At 37.6% G+C, this 15,976-nt stretch overlaps 1 protein-coding gene across 17 annotated transcripts in view; it reads right to left on the bottom strand.

Annotated features, from left to right (window-relative positions):
• Positions 1 to 13,849: 13,849 nt before the first annotated feature.
• Positions 13,850 to 15,976, bottom strand: part of LOC106870369 (uncharacterized) — a 74,801-nt gene continuing 72,674 nt past the window's right edge. For all 17 annotated transcript variants that reach the window (XM_089352942.1, XM_089352976.1, XM_089352947.1 and 14 more), the window contains one exon: positions 13,850 to 15,924. In XM_089352942.1, coding sequence (XP_089209068.1) covers positions 15,527 to 15,924 — 398 coding nt within the window. In that variant the 3' untranslated portion in view covers positions 13,850 to 15,526. The remainder of the gene's footprint in view (positions 15,925 to 15,976) is intronic.

The raw sequence follows: 15,976 nt of genomic DNA, 5'->3' as shown, positions 1-15,976 counted from the left end.
TAGTAGAAGACACTCGCCCAAGGTGCTATGCAGTAGGACTGAACCCAGAATCATGTGGTTGGTTAGCAAGCTACTTACCACACAGTCACTTCTGTGCCTAAATATATATATATATACATAGATAGATAGTTAGATAGATATGTGTGTGTGTGTGTGTGTATGTATATGTGTATATATATATATCCATCCACATTTCAGTTGGCAAATATATTTTATTCTATACTAATGCCTTGGAATTAGTTGATGGAAACTTATTGATAGTTCCTCATGTGTGTGTGTGCGAACATTTGCGTGCATAAAAGTTGTCCTTTTCACTTACATGAGTTTGCCTAGTGGGAAAGAGATTTTTAAAAAAACATTTTTGTCATGTTTAAATTCCTGGTGAACATTATATCTTATAGTTCAAGGGTTGGTGAGAGGAAGAGCATCCAACTGTAAAAATTCTGCTCCAAATAAGTACCCATCCAATCGTGCCAACTTAGAAAATCAGATGTAAATAACTAAAAGCATGAACTCCCCTAGATTTTCAACAAAATTGTTATATGATATTATAAGCAACAATTTGAGGGAGAAAAGATTTATAGATGTCACTGATTCTATTGCTTTTTTCTGTCTTAAACTAGTACTTATAATGTCTAATATGATTTTACATCTTAAAGAATTTGTCTATTCACATCATGAGTACAGGCCCAAGCAAAATTGACTGACAATAAAATGAGGAATTCTTTGTTTTGAATATTCCACTTATCTGATGAGTGGATCCATCTACTAATTGAATTATAATGTAAACAGCTAGATATTCCACCAATACTTGTAGCTTTAGAATATTTATAAGGCAAGATCAGTGCGCCATATTTGAATTTTTAAATCAGAGGTACAGTATATCTGACAAGTGTCCACACAGTTTCCATCTACCCAATTTCCTTCCCTTAGACTAGCTCAACACAAAGCTTTGGTCCTTTGAGAACAATTACTAAAGATGCTATACAGATGGATCAAACCCAGGGACTTGAGATTGCAAAGTGAATGTCTTAACTTAGTTGTAGTTTACATGTTAATATCATATGCCAATAAAATAAATATCAGTGATATATTAGATTCAGTTCAGCTGACTGCATTTCTCTATTACAAAAATTTACCTGGTACTTAATTAAAAGAAATCAACATCATTTAATTAACTAGTAAATCGGCTTTAGATCCTTTAAGTAATAGCAATTTCATCTTCCGACATCATCAACAGAATGTTTCTTACCCCTTTTCATCACTCTCTGAGATGGATCCTGAGTTTATCATGTTGGATGAAATAATAGCATTGTGCACACACACACACACACGAATTATATTGGTTATATTGTAATTACAAAGAAAATGTCTAATTTTGTCTAATTCAAACTCCGCTTAAAGAACCAAGCCAGGAAAAAAATGCTTGCCAGCATTTTATCTGTCTTTACATTCTGAGTTCAATTTCCGTCAAGGTCAACTTTGCTTTTCAACCTTTCAGAGTCAATAAAATATATACCAGCCAAGCACTGGAGCCAATGTGATTGACAAATCCCCCATCTCCCAAAATTTCAGGCCTTGTGCTTATTGCAAAAAGGAATATTATTACATATTGTTGAAGGTTTAATTTGGAGTTGGTTGCTGACACAATATAAATGGAAACAAAAATTTAGAATGTGCTTGAGCGTCTGATTATAAACAAGATAAGGGATTGGAGATGGTATAAATGAAAATGAAGAAAGTGGATGATGAAAGTTCTGCAACAAAAAAAGGGATTTCAAATTTAAGCACAAGGCCAGCAATTTTGGGGAACAGGGAAAGTCAATTACATCGACTCTAGTGTTCAATTGGTACTTATTTTATCAACCCTGAAAGGATGAAAGGTAAAGTGGACTCAGCAGAATTTGAACTCAGAATGTAAAGGCAGATGAAATGCAACTAAGTATTTTACCTGGTGTGCTAATGATTCTACCAACTTGCCACCTTACTTTGCAATGAAAATATTAAAAGAGATGTAAGAATGTGGTGAATGTGAACATTTATAAAAGATTCAATAACAACATCAAGGTGGCACCATAGAACAGGTGCTTGTTAACTGACTATAATTAACTATAAATCTCTAAGTAACAGTGCTTTTAAAAGTAAATGGGGCTGAATATTCATCAGCTTCCAATATGTAAAATTAAAATAGTTATTCCCTTATAATATTTACCTGATCATCTGTTTATCTGTGTGCATGTTCACACCGCTGGAAACATGTTAGAAGACCACAGCTAGCTTAGTAGCACAAGGTAATTCATCCAGCATCATCACCACAACATCATCATCATCATCATCATCAACAACATCATCAACTTTGCAATTTTAGAAACTTGAGAATTAAAACCGACTTAATGATATAATATAGTCTGAAATTTTCAATAGAAATCCACCCATAGGAACAAACATGTGAATGTATGTAAATGTTTGGTTCAAAATGAATTTCTTCTTGAATTTCTTTCAGTTAAACACTTTGCAGTACTGAGCAAATAATTGAATAACTCCATAAAAAACTTTTATTATACACATTATTTGTGAGATATGAATAATTTCTATCACAAACTTGCAGGATCATACCAGTAACTTTGGTGCTTACAGTTGACACAATCAAGTACAAGATACAATTACAGAAACACAAACATATACCTCCTTGTCTATTCACATGTCGTTATAAATGTATTATGTTATTCTCTTATAAATGTAATAACAACAACAACAACACTAGTAATAATAATAATAATAATAATCATTGAAAATATTTAGAATCAGAAACAAATATAAAGATTGTTCATATTTTTCACACAATAAAAATATTTTAATTAATCCATGTATATAAAATGATTTTTTTCCCTTCAAAATATCTTCTTTGTATTAAGTACACATTTTAAAAAGTTTGAATAAAATTTATATGATAACTTTTTTTCTATCGAAGTATTTTTATTGATGCTTGTTGTAAGTGAAAACAAAGTTGGCCTCAGAGGGATTTTTTTTCATGTTCTGAGTTCAAATCCTCCCAAACTCAATTTTACTTTTCATCCTTTCTGGATAGATAAAATTAAGCACCGGTCAAGAACTGGAATTGATGCCATCAGCTGATCTCCTGGCATCAAATTTGCCGACTTTGTTCCTAAATCAAATACCTTTGTTTTTAACTTTTTACTCGTTTAGTCATTAGACTGCAGCCATGCTGGGGCAGTGCTTTGAAGAATTTTTAGTTGAATGTATCAACCCCAATATTTATTTCTTTTTAAGAACCTGATACATATTCAATCAGTCTCTTTTGCCAAACCACTAACTTACAGGAATGTAGACACACCAGCACTGGCTGTCAAGCGGTGGTGGGGAACAAATGCAGAGACAAAGATACACACACTCACAGATATACATGTATATATATATAATATATATATATATATATATATATATATATATATATATATATATATATATATATATAATTATGTGTATTTCTTCTATCTTAATGAATAAAAATTCTTCTGATAGAATAAATGGGTTAATAGAAACCAATGTAGCAAAGAACACAAAATAACTGTGGTTAGCTCCTGTTTTTAAGGCAAGAACTCCTTGAAATTTTGGGTATTTGAGTATATTTAAGAATTTAAGGACTGGAGAAAACGCATGTTTATGCAATTATAACATGCGTTTTCTCCAATCCTTAAATTCTTAAATATATATATATATATATATATATATATATTAGGTTGTCAAAAACGTCCTTGCGGGATTTTAAATTTCGGTTTTAAATTATATATTTTCAAAGTAATTTTCGCTAAATTACTTTGACTTTATATATCATTTTAAAGCCCATTTTTCGCTCTATCTAATCGTGTTACTCTTTTCTTTTTAAATAGTTAGGCCATTTTTTTCTGGAACGTTGAATACAACATGGGCAAAAAGCAAATTTGCACAATTTTCTTATTCTAGTTCAAGCAAGGCCGAAAAGCTGCTGAAACAGCTCGCGATATCAATGATGCATTTGGCCCAGCAACCACTAATGAACGTACAGCACAATGGTGTTTCAAGAAATTTTGTAGTGATGACGGGAATCTTGAAGATGATAAGCATAGTGGTCAGCCATCGGATGTTGACAACGATCAACTAAGAGCCTTAGTCGAAGCCAATCCACGCACAATTCTTCGAGAGCTTGCTTCTGAATTAGACATAACGTATACAACAATTTCCAACCACTTGAAAGAGATTGGAAAAATAATGTTCTCCAGAAAAAAATTCAGCAAACACCAGAGCATAGGCAGGCAAGACAAAATGAAAAATATACAAAATAAAGAATTAATCGTGTACCGGTTTCTCCATCAACTTTTTTACTTACGTAAAAACATCTGTGGTTCATCAGCACGATTGTTCTAAAATCAATATAATTTGCAGAACTATACACGAATTGTCTTCATAAAATTAGATGATGATACTGATGATACTGGTATTATATATCATCATCATCATCATCATCGTTTAACGTCCGCTTTCCATGCTAGCATGGGTTGGACGATTTGACTGAGGACTGGTGAAACCGGATGGCAACACCAGGCTCCAGTCTGATTTGGCAGAGTTTCTACAGCTGGATGCCCTTCCTAACGCCAACCACTCAGAGAGTGTAGTGGGTGCTTTTACGTGTCACCCACACGAAAACGGCCACGCTCGAAATGGTGTCTTTTATGTGCCACCCGCACAAGCCAGTCCAGGGGCACTGGCAACGATCTCGCTCGAAAATCCTACAGGAGCCAGTCAGGCGGTACTGGCAACGGCCACGCTCAAAATGGTGCATCTCATGTGCCAACCGCACAAGAACCAGTCCAGGGGCACTGGCAACGATCTTACTTGGCTTGCCGGGTCTTCTCACGCACAGCCCATTTCCAAAGGTCTCGGTCCGTAGTCATCGCCTCGGTGAGGCCCAATGTACGAAAGTCTTGCCTCACCACCTCAGCCCAGGTCTTCCTGGGCCTACCTCTTCCACGGGTTCCCTCAACTGTTAGGGTGTGGCACTTTTTCACGCAGCTATCCTCCTCCATTCTCACCACATGTCCATACCAGCGCAATCGTCTCTCTTGCACGCCACAACTGATGCTTCTAATGTTCAGCTTTTCTCTCAAGATACTTACACTCTGACGGGTATTCACATTGACATTACACATCCAACGGAGCATACTGGCTTCATTCCTTGCGAGCTTACGTATGTCCTCAGCAGTTACAGCCCATGTTTCACTGCCATGTAGCATGGTTGTTCGTACGCATGCGTCATACAGTCTGCCTTTTACTCTGAGTGAGAGTCCCTTTGTCGCCAGCAGGGGTAAGAGCTCTCTAAACTTTGCCCAGGCTATTCTTATTCTAGCAGCTACACTTTCAGCGCACCCACCCCCACTACTAACTTGGTCGCCCAGATAGCGGAAGCTATCGACTACCTCTAGTTTTTCACCCTGGAATGAGATAGAAGTTGTTTCCTGTTTGTTTGCAGTCTTTATTGCACCTGAACATCTGCCACAAACAAAAACTAACTTGCTAGTTAACCTGCCTTTGATGTTGCTGCACCTCTTATGTGTCCATAGCTTGCACCGGGTACATCTTATAGAGTTACTACCTACTCCTTTTCTACATACTGAGCAGGGCCATCTACCTGAAGGGGTTTGTGTTTTATCTACCTTCCTACTTATTAGGATTTTGGTTTTAGCTAGGTTGACTCTAAGGCCCTTCAATTCTAGACCTTGCTTCCACACCTGAAACTTCTCCTCTAGTTCTGATAGTGACTCCGCAATTAGGGCAAGGTCATCAGCATAGAGGAGCTCCCAGGGGCAACCTGTCTTGAACTCCTCTGTGATTGCCTGGAGGACTATGGTAAATAATAGGGGGCTGAGGACGGAACCTTGGTGGACCCCTACCTCTACCCGGAATTCATTGCTGTACTCATTTCCAACCCTCACCTTACTGGCAGCATCTCTGTACATGGCTCGCACAGCTCTCACTAACCATTCTTCTATCCCAAGTTTCCTCATTGACCACCAGATAAGGGATCGGGGGACCCTGTCAAAGGCTTTCTCCATGTCAACGAAAGCCAGGTACAGAGGTTTATCCTTAGCTAGGTATTTCTCTTGCAACTGTCTCACTAGAAATAAGGCATCAGTAGTGCTTTTACCTGGCACGAACCCAAACTGCATCTCATCTAAATTGATTCGCTCCCTAATTAGTTGGGCTATGACCCTCTCTGTAACTTTCATAACCTGATCTAACAGCTTGATGCCTCTGTAATTATTTGTATCTAAAGCGTCCCCTTTACCTTTGTAGCAGTTGACTATGATGCTGCTACACCAGTCATAGGGTATGACTCCTTCGTGTATCACCTGGTTCGTAATACGGGTGACTAGGCTATAGCCAACACTGCCAGATATTTTGAGCATCTCTGCAGTGATTCCTGATGGGCCGGGGGCTTTCCCGGTCTTCATACTCTTAATTGCTTTATCTACCCTGGTACTATCAACTCGGATAGCTGGTCCCTCTATTGGGTCGACATAAGGCAGGCTCTCTTTCTCCCATTCATTCTCTTTATTAAGCAATCTATCGTAGTGGCATCTCCAGACCTCTTTCTTTGCATCCTCATTTAATGCAAGCGTACCATCATCCATGCGAACACATTTCTCTCCTACAACATCACTATTCTCTCTCCTACACTGTCTTGCAACACGAAATACCTCGAGTCTTTGGTCCTCACGGCGCAGAACATTGGCAAATCTTTCCTTATCTGCTTCCCCTTTGGCTAAATAAACCTGTCGCCTAGCCTCCCTTCTGGCACATTGGTACAATTCCCTGCTACCACCGTTCTTCCAGTCCTTCCAAGCCTGTTTCTTTTGTCTAATAGCCCTGTCTACCTCTATAACATGTTTTTCAGTTTCCATCTACCAAATCCATTAATAAGGCTTTGGTTACCCCATGGCTATAGCAGAAGATACCTGTCCAAGGTGCCACACAGTTGGACTGAACCCAAAACTATGCAGTGAGGAAGTAAACTTCTGGACAACACAGGAGGATGTCAAAACAAACGAACAAACTTAAAACCGCAAAAAAAAAATGACTTCATGAGTTGACCTTGAAATAACAATTTAGTTCAAGGGGTAAAAAAGAAAGATCAAAAGAAATATATTTTGTATTTGAAGAGGTCACATAAAATAGGTTACCTAAAAGAAAAGGAAATAATGAAAAGGCTGTAGGTAGGCTTTGTTATTGTAAAGTAATAATTAAGTTGAAATATTTATAGCCATTGTAACATATTAAATACTGCCATAAAATTCATCAAGGCTAGTTGACAAACACAAAGGTTACAAGGTGAGGAAACAGTGGAAAATAACATGACTTAGATAAATGGCCACAACCTTTACATACATACATGCATACATACATACATACATACATATATACATATTATATATCTCTCTCTATATATATATATATATCATCATCATCATCATCGTTTAACGTCCGCTTTCCATGCTAGCATGGGTTGGACGATTTGACTGAGGACTGGTGAAATATATATATTAATGTGCTATGCTATTACTAAACAGTAAGTTGTTTTGAATATAGCCTGAAAAAATAACAGATGTAAGTACAATTTTCTAAATACTTACCTGAATTTTATTTTTGATGTGTACAGTTTTCAATATCGTTTTATCATCCATTATTATATGCCTGAAAGACATCACAGAAAATTTGTTGATACAGATTTTTTACAGTAAGTATCTTCTTCCCAGCAAACCTCACCTGAAATATTGTCCCATGGTTGGATGTTTTCACAGAAGATTGAAAATGAAAGACGCTGCTTATATGTTGGTGGTGCTCATTTATAATTATCATGTGAAGGAGCTATTGTTGTAGCTGGTAACAGAGGTCTTTTCAACTTAGTGTCAAGGCTGGATTGTTTGATGCTTGTGTTAAAACTGTGATGTTGCATTGTAGCAAAGTATAGGCCTTCAATATAGAAGATTTGCAAAGACTTAGAAAGAAATGAAGCTAGCATGCTCCAAACAGGTGTGTATTGTTTACAAATGAGCTCAGAGAAAAACTGGGTATAAGAGTAATTAGCGAGCAAAAGAGGAGGTTGAACTGGTACCTGGGCATGTGGTGCATAACTTCTGTACACAAAAGTACTCATCATCATCGTTTAACGTCTGCTTTCCAAGCTGGAATGGGTTGGACGATTTGACTGAGGACTGGCAAACAAGATGACTGCACCAGGCTCCAATCTGATCTGACAGTTTCTACAGCTGGATGCCCTTCCTAACGCCTACCACTCTGAGAATGTAGTGGGTGCTTTTACGTGCCAATGGCACAAGGGCCAGTCAAGCAGTATTGGCAACGGCCATGCTCAAATGGTGTTTTTTTAAGTGCCATCTGCACAGGAACCAGTGCAGCGGCACTGGCAACGACCTCACTCAAATAATTTTTCATGTGTCACTGGCACAAGTGCCAGTAAGGCAAGGCGATGCTGGTAACAATCACGCTCGAATGGTGCTTTCTACATGCCACCAGCATGGAAGCCAGTCAGATGCTCTGGCAACTATCATGCTCGGAGGGTGCTCTTAGCACTCCACTAGTACGGATGCCAGTCATTGAATTTGATTTTGATTTCAATTTCACTTGCCTCAACAGGTCTTCGCAAGCAGAGTTTAGTGTCCAATGAAGGAAAGGTACGCATAAGTGGGCTGGTTACACTCCTGACATAGGCTACAGGTTATGGGCTCACTTGGCTTGTCGGGTCTTCTTAAGCACAGCATATCTGCAAAGGTCTCAGTCACTAGTCATTGCCTCGGTGAGGCCTAATGTTCAAAGGTCATGCTTCACCATCTCATCCCAGGTCTTCTTGGGTCTACCTCTTCCACAGGATCCCTCAACCACTAGGGTGTGGCACTTTTTCACACAGCCAACCTCATCCATTCTCGCCACATGACCATACCAGCGGTCGTCTCTCTTGCACATGACAACTGATGCTTCTTAGGTCCAACTTTTCTCTCAAGTATGCACCCTGACATTACACATCCAGCAGAGCATACTGGCTTCATTCCTTGATAGCTTACGCATGTCCTCAGCAGTCACAGCCCATGTTTCACTGGCATGTAGCATGGTTGTTTGTAGACGTGTCATACAGTTTACCTTTTACTCTGAGCGAGAGACCCTTTGTCACCAGCAGAGGTAAGAGCTCTCTGAACTTTGCCCAGGCTATTCTTATTCTAGCAGTTACACTTTCAGCACACCCACTCCCGCTACTGACTTGGTCACCTAGGTAATAGAAGCTATCAACTACTTTTAGTTTTTCTCCCTGGAATGTGGCACATTTTCAGTGTTTATTGCTCCTGAGCATCTGCCACATACAAAAACTATCTTCCCAGTTAGCCTTCCTTTGATATTGCTGCACCTCTTGAAGAGGGAAGCCAAGGAAGGCTTGGGACAAAATGGTGAAGAATAACCTGATGAGGCCATATTTCACATGGAAGATAACAAAGGACTGTACTGACTGGCGATATGCAGTGCTACAGAAAACCCATTCACCCATTGACAAGCACACCCTAACACAAGGGTAGTGATTGAGAAGCTACAACATATCTGTGCAAATGATATATGCATGTACAATGTTCCCAACCAGATGCACCTTCTACCCCACCCCCTCTATATTTCCCATCTTTTCATTACAGTACATTCTCTTCCTAGTTACCTCTATTGTCATCCAACACATCCTCTTACTGTTATCCCATTACCTGTCCTTACCCTTCTAGTATAATCTCAAGCCTTTCTTACCTTTGCTCCACCGAACTACCATGCCCCCCTACCTCTCTGGCCTCCTCATTTGTGATGCTTTCTACAACATTCACTCTGCTCTTTCTACTTATATGTTACCCACCAGCATCTACTTCTTGCCTCTCTACCTCCTTTCTTACACTACCCTCTTCCCAATAGTTTCTCTACCATCTTAACACCAATGCCCCTACTGATCTACCTGCATGACCCCCTCTACAGCTCTATTCCTTCCATGACTCCTCTCCACCCGTTTTTATTCCTTTCCCTCGTAGCACGTCTATTATTTGCTTCTTGTGTTGGGTTGCTTTAGACCCTCCCCTATCATCTTTTCAAGTTTATCCCTCCCTTTTTCACAACTGTCACAAATTCCTTCCTTGCCATACTCCCATCCCTCTACCTAGAATCATCTTGCACTTTCTTTTGTTCCCCCTCAATGATAGGGACCACTTTAGGGCCTTAGCCTAGTAAGTTACAAGGCAATCACACAAGTGCTGGTACCGTGGAAAAAGCATCCCATACATTCTGTAAAATGGTTGATATTAGAAAGAGTATCCAATAGAAACCATATGAAAGTAAACACAAGGGCATAATGCAGACCTACCATTGGACTAAGGAAGCCAGAGATCAAATGATGATGATACATATATATATACACACACAAAGGCCTTCTTTCAGTTTGTCTACCAGGTCCACTCACAAAGTTTTGTTCAATCTGGGGCTATACAGTGGGAATGAACCTAGTCACATGATTGAGTAGCAAACTTCCTCACCACTTAGCCATGCTTGAACCACAATCCATTTCAAAGATGAGATGAGTAAACTGTGATTACAATTATAACTTTCCATTCTCTAAATAGTCATTTGTATATTGTTTTACAAACTTGCACATGCAAGTACTACCAGTCGAAAGCTCCACATACTGGAAGCCAGCAAGTGTATGAGGTCATCAGTCATCAGGAGAGAATGCATGACGTTTCAGGGCCTACTTCTAGACAGAATCATTGCACACCAGCCCCCCTCACTGATATGAGGCCCCACTTGCTAGATCAGCTGGTTATCAAATAAAGCTCGATATTCTTCTAGCCATAGCTCATCATCTCTTTTTAACCAAATCCAGTAGCTAACTTTTTCCACTGTAGTTTGGACATTGTTCATGGTGGTATTCACTCTATGATGAGCTAATAAAATCAAAGGCAGAGGATTAACCAAGTTGAGTGTCAGGTGAAATGCATTGTAGTATTTAACCCAGTTCCTTGTATTTTGAGCTCAAACCCTGCTGAGACCAACTTTGTTTTCATCCACCTGGGGTTGGTAAATTAAATACCAGCCTAAGTCAATAGACTGGCAGAGATATTTTGACAGTGTTGGTCCCACTTCTGTGTATTCTGAGTTCAATTGAAACCATAGCCTACTTGGCACCTATAAGTAATAGCAGTATGCAAGCCCAACACCATTATCACCGAGGAAAATAATTTACAACTGGATTTTGAAGGAGCCTTAAAATTGACTGGGAGCAAAATTTGAGCCAACAGATAACTTACAGATCTGAAGGATAATTTATATTTTTCCTTGTTCAAGCAGAACTTTTAATACTTGCTAGGGTGTTAGACTGGTTAAATCAAGAGAACATTACTCTAAGTATCTTTTTGCTGGAGCACTGCCTATAGTCAAACCAACACCAGTACTTATTCTATCGGTCTTTTGTTGAACTAAGTTACAGGGATGTAAATACACCAACGTCGGTTGTCAAGCAATGGTGGGAGCACAGACACACACAAATATATACGACAGGCCTCTTCCAGTTTTTGTCTACTAAATCTACTCACAAGGCTTTGGTTGGCCCAAGGCTATAGTAAAAGACTTGCCCACGGTGCCTTGCAATGGGACTGAACCCAGAACCATGCAGTTGGGAAGCAAGCTTCTAACCACACAGCCACTCCTGCACCTGCAAAATAAAAAAAATCCTAAGAGGAACACATTTGATCATAGACTGCCTGAACATAAGCTCTCCAAGATCTAGACAAGCATGAGTATAGTGGTTACCTAACCAACAAGAAAAAAAAGAGACTGGAGCAATAAACTTATTAACTGGAGAACTTCACAGACTTACAATATACATAGTGTTCTACTGGCTATAGAAAGTAGCCTAAGCTTTGAATATGGTTGGTTTACTCACAAATATTAGAGTTAGCTTTTGTTAACTAAAACTGGGATAAATTACTTTTTAATGCAAATAAATGTTGAAGGAGTTAACTTGATATTGCTAAAATATTTCCTAACACAAGCTAGGACCTCAAATAGTGAAGTTAATATGTAGCTTCTTCAGTAACACCACCACAAAAATGTGAAAATATTGGCAAATCTTTAAAATTTTGATTATGATAGAAAGACACCTTTGCATTGCTAATATTAAAAAAATTTAATGATAGAACTCTAAATTCAAGTTCCAGAATGCATTATATACATTGAGCTTCATAAACTATATATTATATATATATATATAGACACACACACACATCTCCTTTAACCCCATACCCACCAAAGACAAGTCAACTTGTCTTCAGCCAATTTGTCTTTTCCAGAGTGCGACAAGTAAACTCACCCAAAACAATTTCAAAAACAGCCAGACAGGTTTGCCATATGGCAATTCTTGGGATTTTTCTCTTTAAAAATACCATTAAAAAAAAAACTCCAACTACATGGTTCCATGTTCAGCCTCAATGCGTGGCATCTTGGGGAAGGGCCTTCTACTATAGCCTCAGGCTAACCAAAGCTTTGAGTGAATTTGGTAAACAGAAACTTAAAGCCTCTGTGTGTGCGCGCGTGCGCGTGTGTGTATTTCTATCTGTATTTGTCCCCCACCATTGCTTGACAACCGATGTTGGTGTTTGCGTCTCCCTGACTTAGCGGTTCAGCAAAACAGACCAATAAAATAAGCACTAGGCTTACAAAGAACAAGTCCTGGCGTTGATTTGTACAAGGCAGTGCTCCAGCATGGCTGCAGTCAAATGACTGAAATAAGTAAAAGAAATATACACACACATCCAAACCTTTGACATTGATAAGACCCTTTACAAATTTTAAGTGACTTATATTTTAGGACTTCTGCTGCTCATCGAAGCCTTTTTATTTCATGCTAGTTAAATTTAAAATTATGATCGGAATAAAATCCCATTCCTGATTTTTTTTTAAAAAAATTAAAATTTTTTGTTTTTTTTATCAAATGCCATTATAGATGAAATTCAAATTATTTCTAATTAAATCACTGTACTGAAAAGTGGCTCAACAAAAGAAAGGTGGTTTCTTAAATAAATTTTAAGTTCTGTGCACAGACAAATTTTGAAATGAATATAATCAAATTTACAAGTTAAATCTCAAAATAGATTAATATCTAGCAGAAAAACCAATGAAGATTTAATGCTTCCCTGTGGAAATCCTGAAGTGAGATGTCAAACATCTAAACCAAGACTAAGTTGGCACTATTTTCTAAATTTAAAAAAAAAAAAAAAGACTTCATATCCAAAATATATTAGATTTATTTAATATTTAGCAGAACTAGAAGAGTGACCCAAGGTCCAAGAGTTTCATGTATTGGCACATATATACATCCATACACACACATGCTTGCTTCCCAATCCCATGGTTCCCTCACCACACATTACATTTGTGTATCCATGTCCCTACATGCTGTAAGAGGTTATTGAAAAGGTAGGCAACAGGGAATCTAACCATAAAAATGAAGGTTTTCACTTTCACATGGATAATGCATGAATAAAATCAAAGCCACATAAATAAAAAGTTGTGCAAGCAAATTACTGTATTGTCCATGCTTGCATTTTGAAGTAAAATATAACAGCCAGTCTTGCTGATTCTTTTTTTTTTTCTTTTTAAGAATGCAAGCCTCCAACTGATCTATCCCAATAAATAATCATTTCTTTATTTTCATAAAACTGAAAAATCAAAACACACAGAAGTAAAAACAAAGCTAACAATGAAGGAACACTTCAAAAGTATTTATTCTTTCGAGATGTTTATCTTTTTTTCCTGATATTTTTTTTTTCTTTATTTTTTTTCCTCTTTATTTCCTGAACATTTCTTCCATATCCTCATTTGATTTTTGATCTACACACAAACTGATTAATCTCAGCAAATCAATTATTGGGACCAACACAAATGGACTTATCACCCAATTCACATTTGTGCTTGGATATTCCTAATCAAATATTCTCCAAGCCCTTAAATTTTCTTTGTTCCAGCATTAAATGTTATGCAGTAAACTAGAAAACTTGCCTTCAACTTTATTATTGTTTTGATTTCATTCAAAGTTTTACCAGTTTTATTAATCATTAGTGTTTGTGTATACATGCATGACACATATACATACTTCCAAGTTAACTTAGTTTTTATACAATTGTAATGAGTAGTGCTCACTCTCCAAATCCACACACACACACACATACACACTCTCTCTCTCTCTCTCTCTCCAGATGATTAACAAATCAGTCACTGAAATTGATTTAGTGACCACCATGAAGACAGTGTTTGTTCTTCATACAACAACTATAAATAACCAGCAAGACGGGCCCTATATAGTAATATTGTGGTATCAAAATAGCCAACCTCAGATGGAGGAAACCATACTGAGTCCGGCTCAGGTAGTCATAATCTAGGTATTATGTGACCAGCACCTTATCTCTACCTAATAAGAGATAATGTTGCAAGGAGGGGGAATAGCAGATGAAGACTGCACATAAAAGGTATGGTGTGTTGGAGTGTGTATATATCTTTACATGCACACACAAACACTCACTAACAAATATACAAAGACATTTTTAAGGAACAAAAGGTGGGTCAAGGAGTAGGTGAAAATGTGTTTTATAACAATCCCAACATCTTAAAATTTTAATCATAAGTCACATTCAAATTAAAGAAAAAAATGTTAATAAATATTTTTAGAAAGATAATGAATAAATAAATTTATTTAAAAAAGTTTTGAATAACTTTTGGATTACCTAGATATTTGAAATCCTTTTATCTAGTTAAACCAATTTTTATAACTTTTATTATATTTGTACAGGAAACTGCCAGTAAAAAAAATGCTAACCCACTACAAAAAAAAAAAATAAATCAACCCTTGAAGATCAAGAGATTTCCTACATTATCTCAGCTGTAGCTTCTGTAATGCAACAGAACTAGCAGTGTACTTCAGCTGAAAAACATTGTAGTGATTTCTAATGCAAATACTGATGAAACTTAAACTGCAGAGAAAAAAAGCACCCTATAAGGATATGTAGAAGCACATAATGTTCAGCAGGGAAAGTACTTCAAATAACAACTATTCAAAGTTGGTTGAGAATAGAAAGCACCAGGATATGAGAACATATCCCAACAGTAACTTTAAAACAGTACAAGTGAAACAATTCTTAATCTGTAAGAGGAGTGATGAAATATTTCAGCACCAACACCCTCAGGGAGTCTGCTGCCACACTAACAATTAAAAAATGTAATTATTTTAATCTAATGCTGACACCCATACTTGTTATTTTGTTCTATACTTAACAATCAAAGAAATTCAATCATCTTCAATTGTACTCCCAGAGGCCAAAATCATAATACTTTACATGAAAATTTGTTCTAGAGACAATGTGAACAGATTCATAGCACAGCAACGTGATTACTTTTTATCTAAATTGGCCTTTTCAGATTTTGTGTCTTTTGCTGTACCACCACCACTTCCACCACCAGCAGCAGCACACTGGGGATTACTGATTACATCTCTTTTGGCATCTGAAGATTGGACCTGCTTCATTGTTGGCTTCTTTTGTGGATTTAAAAAATTCTGGGCATGTTTCAAAACTTCACTTCGTTCCCGAGCCTGCTGAGCCTTAAAGTTGCGACCAGAGCGTTGTCCAGAATAAAGTTGAGGTGCTTGCTGTACAGGAGGTGGAGACTGAACTGCAGTTAACTGTTGCATTTGAACATTAGGCGGTCTCTGGATAGGAGAAGAATAGCTGGCTCTTGGATGAGGATTATTGGGCCGGATCATATTACCAACAACCATTTGACGAACAACTACAAAATATAAATTGAGAAAAAATTTTTCAACACGTATTTCAATCAAATT

The sequence above is a fragment of the Octopus bimaculoides genome, chromosome 1 (genome assembly GCF_046866305.1).
Source record: "Octopus bimaculoides isolate indiv1 chromosome 1, ASM4686630v1, whole genome shotgun sequence".
In the NCBI taxonomy this organism is placed as follows: Eukaryota; Metazoa; Mollusca; class Cephalopoda; order Octopoda; family Octopodidae; genus Octopus; species Octopus bimaculoides.
Note: the sequence above shows the minus strand (reverse complement) of the source record. Positions and strands in the feature narration are given on the sequence as shown.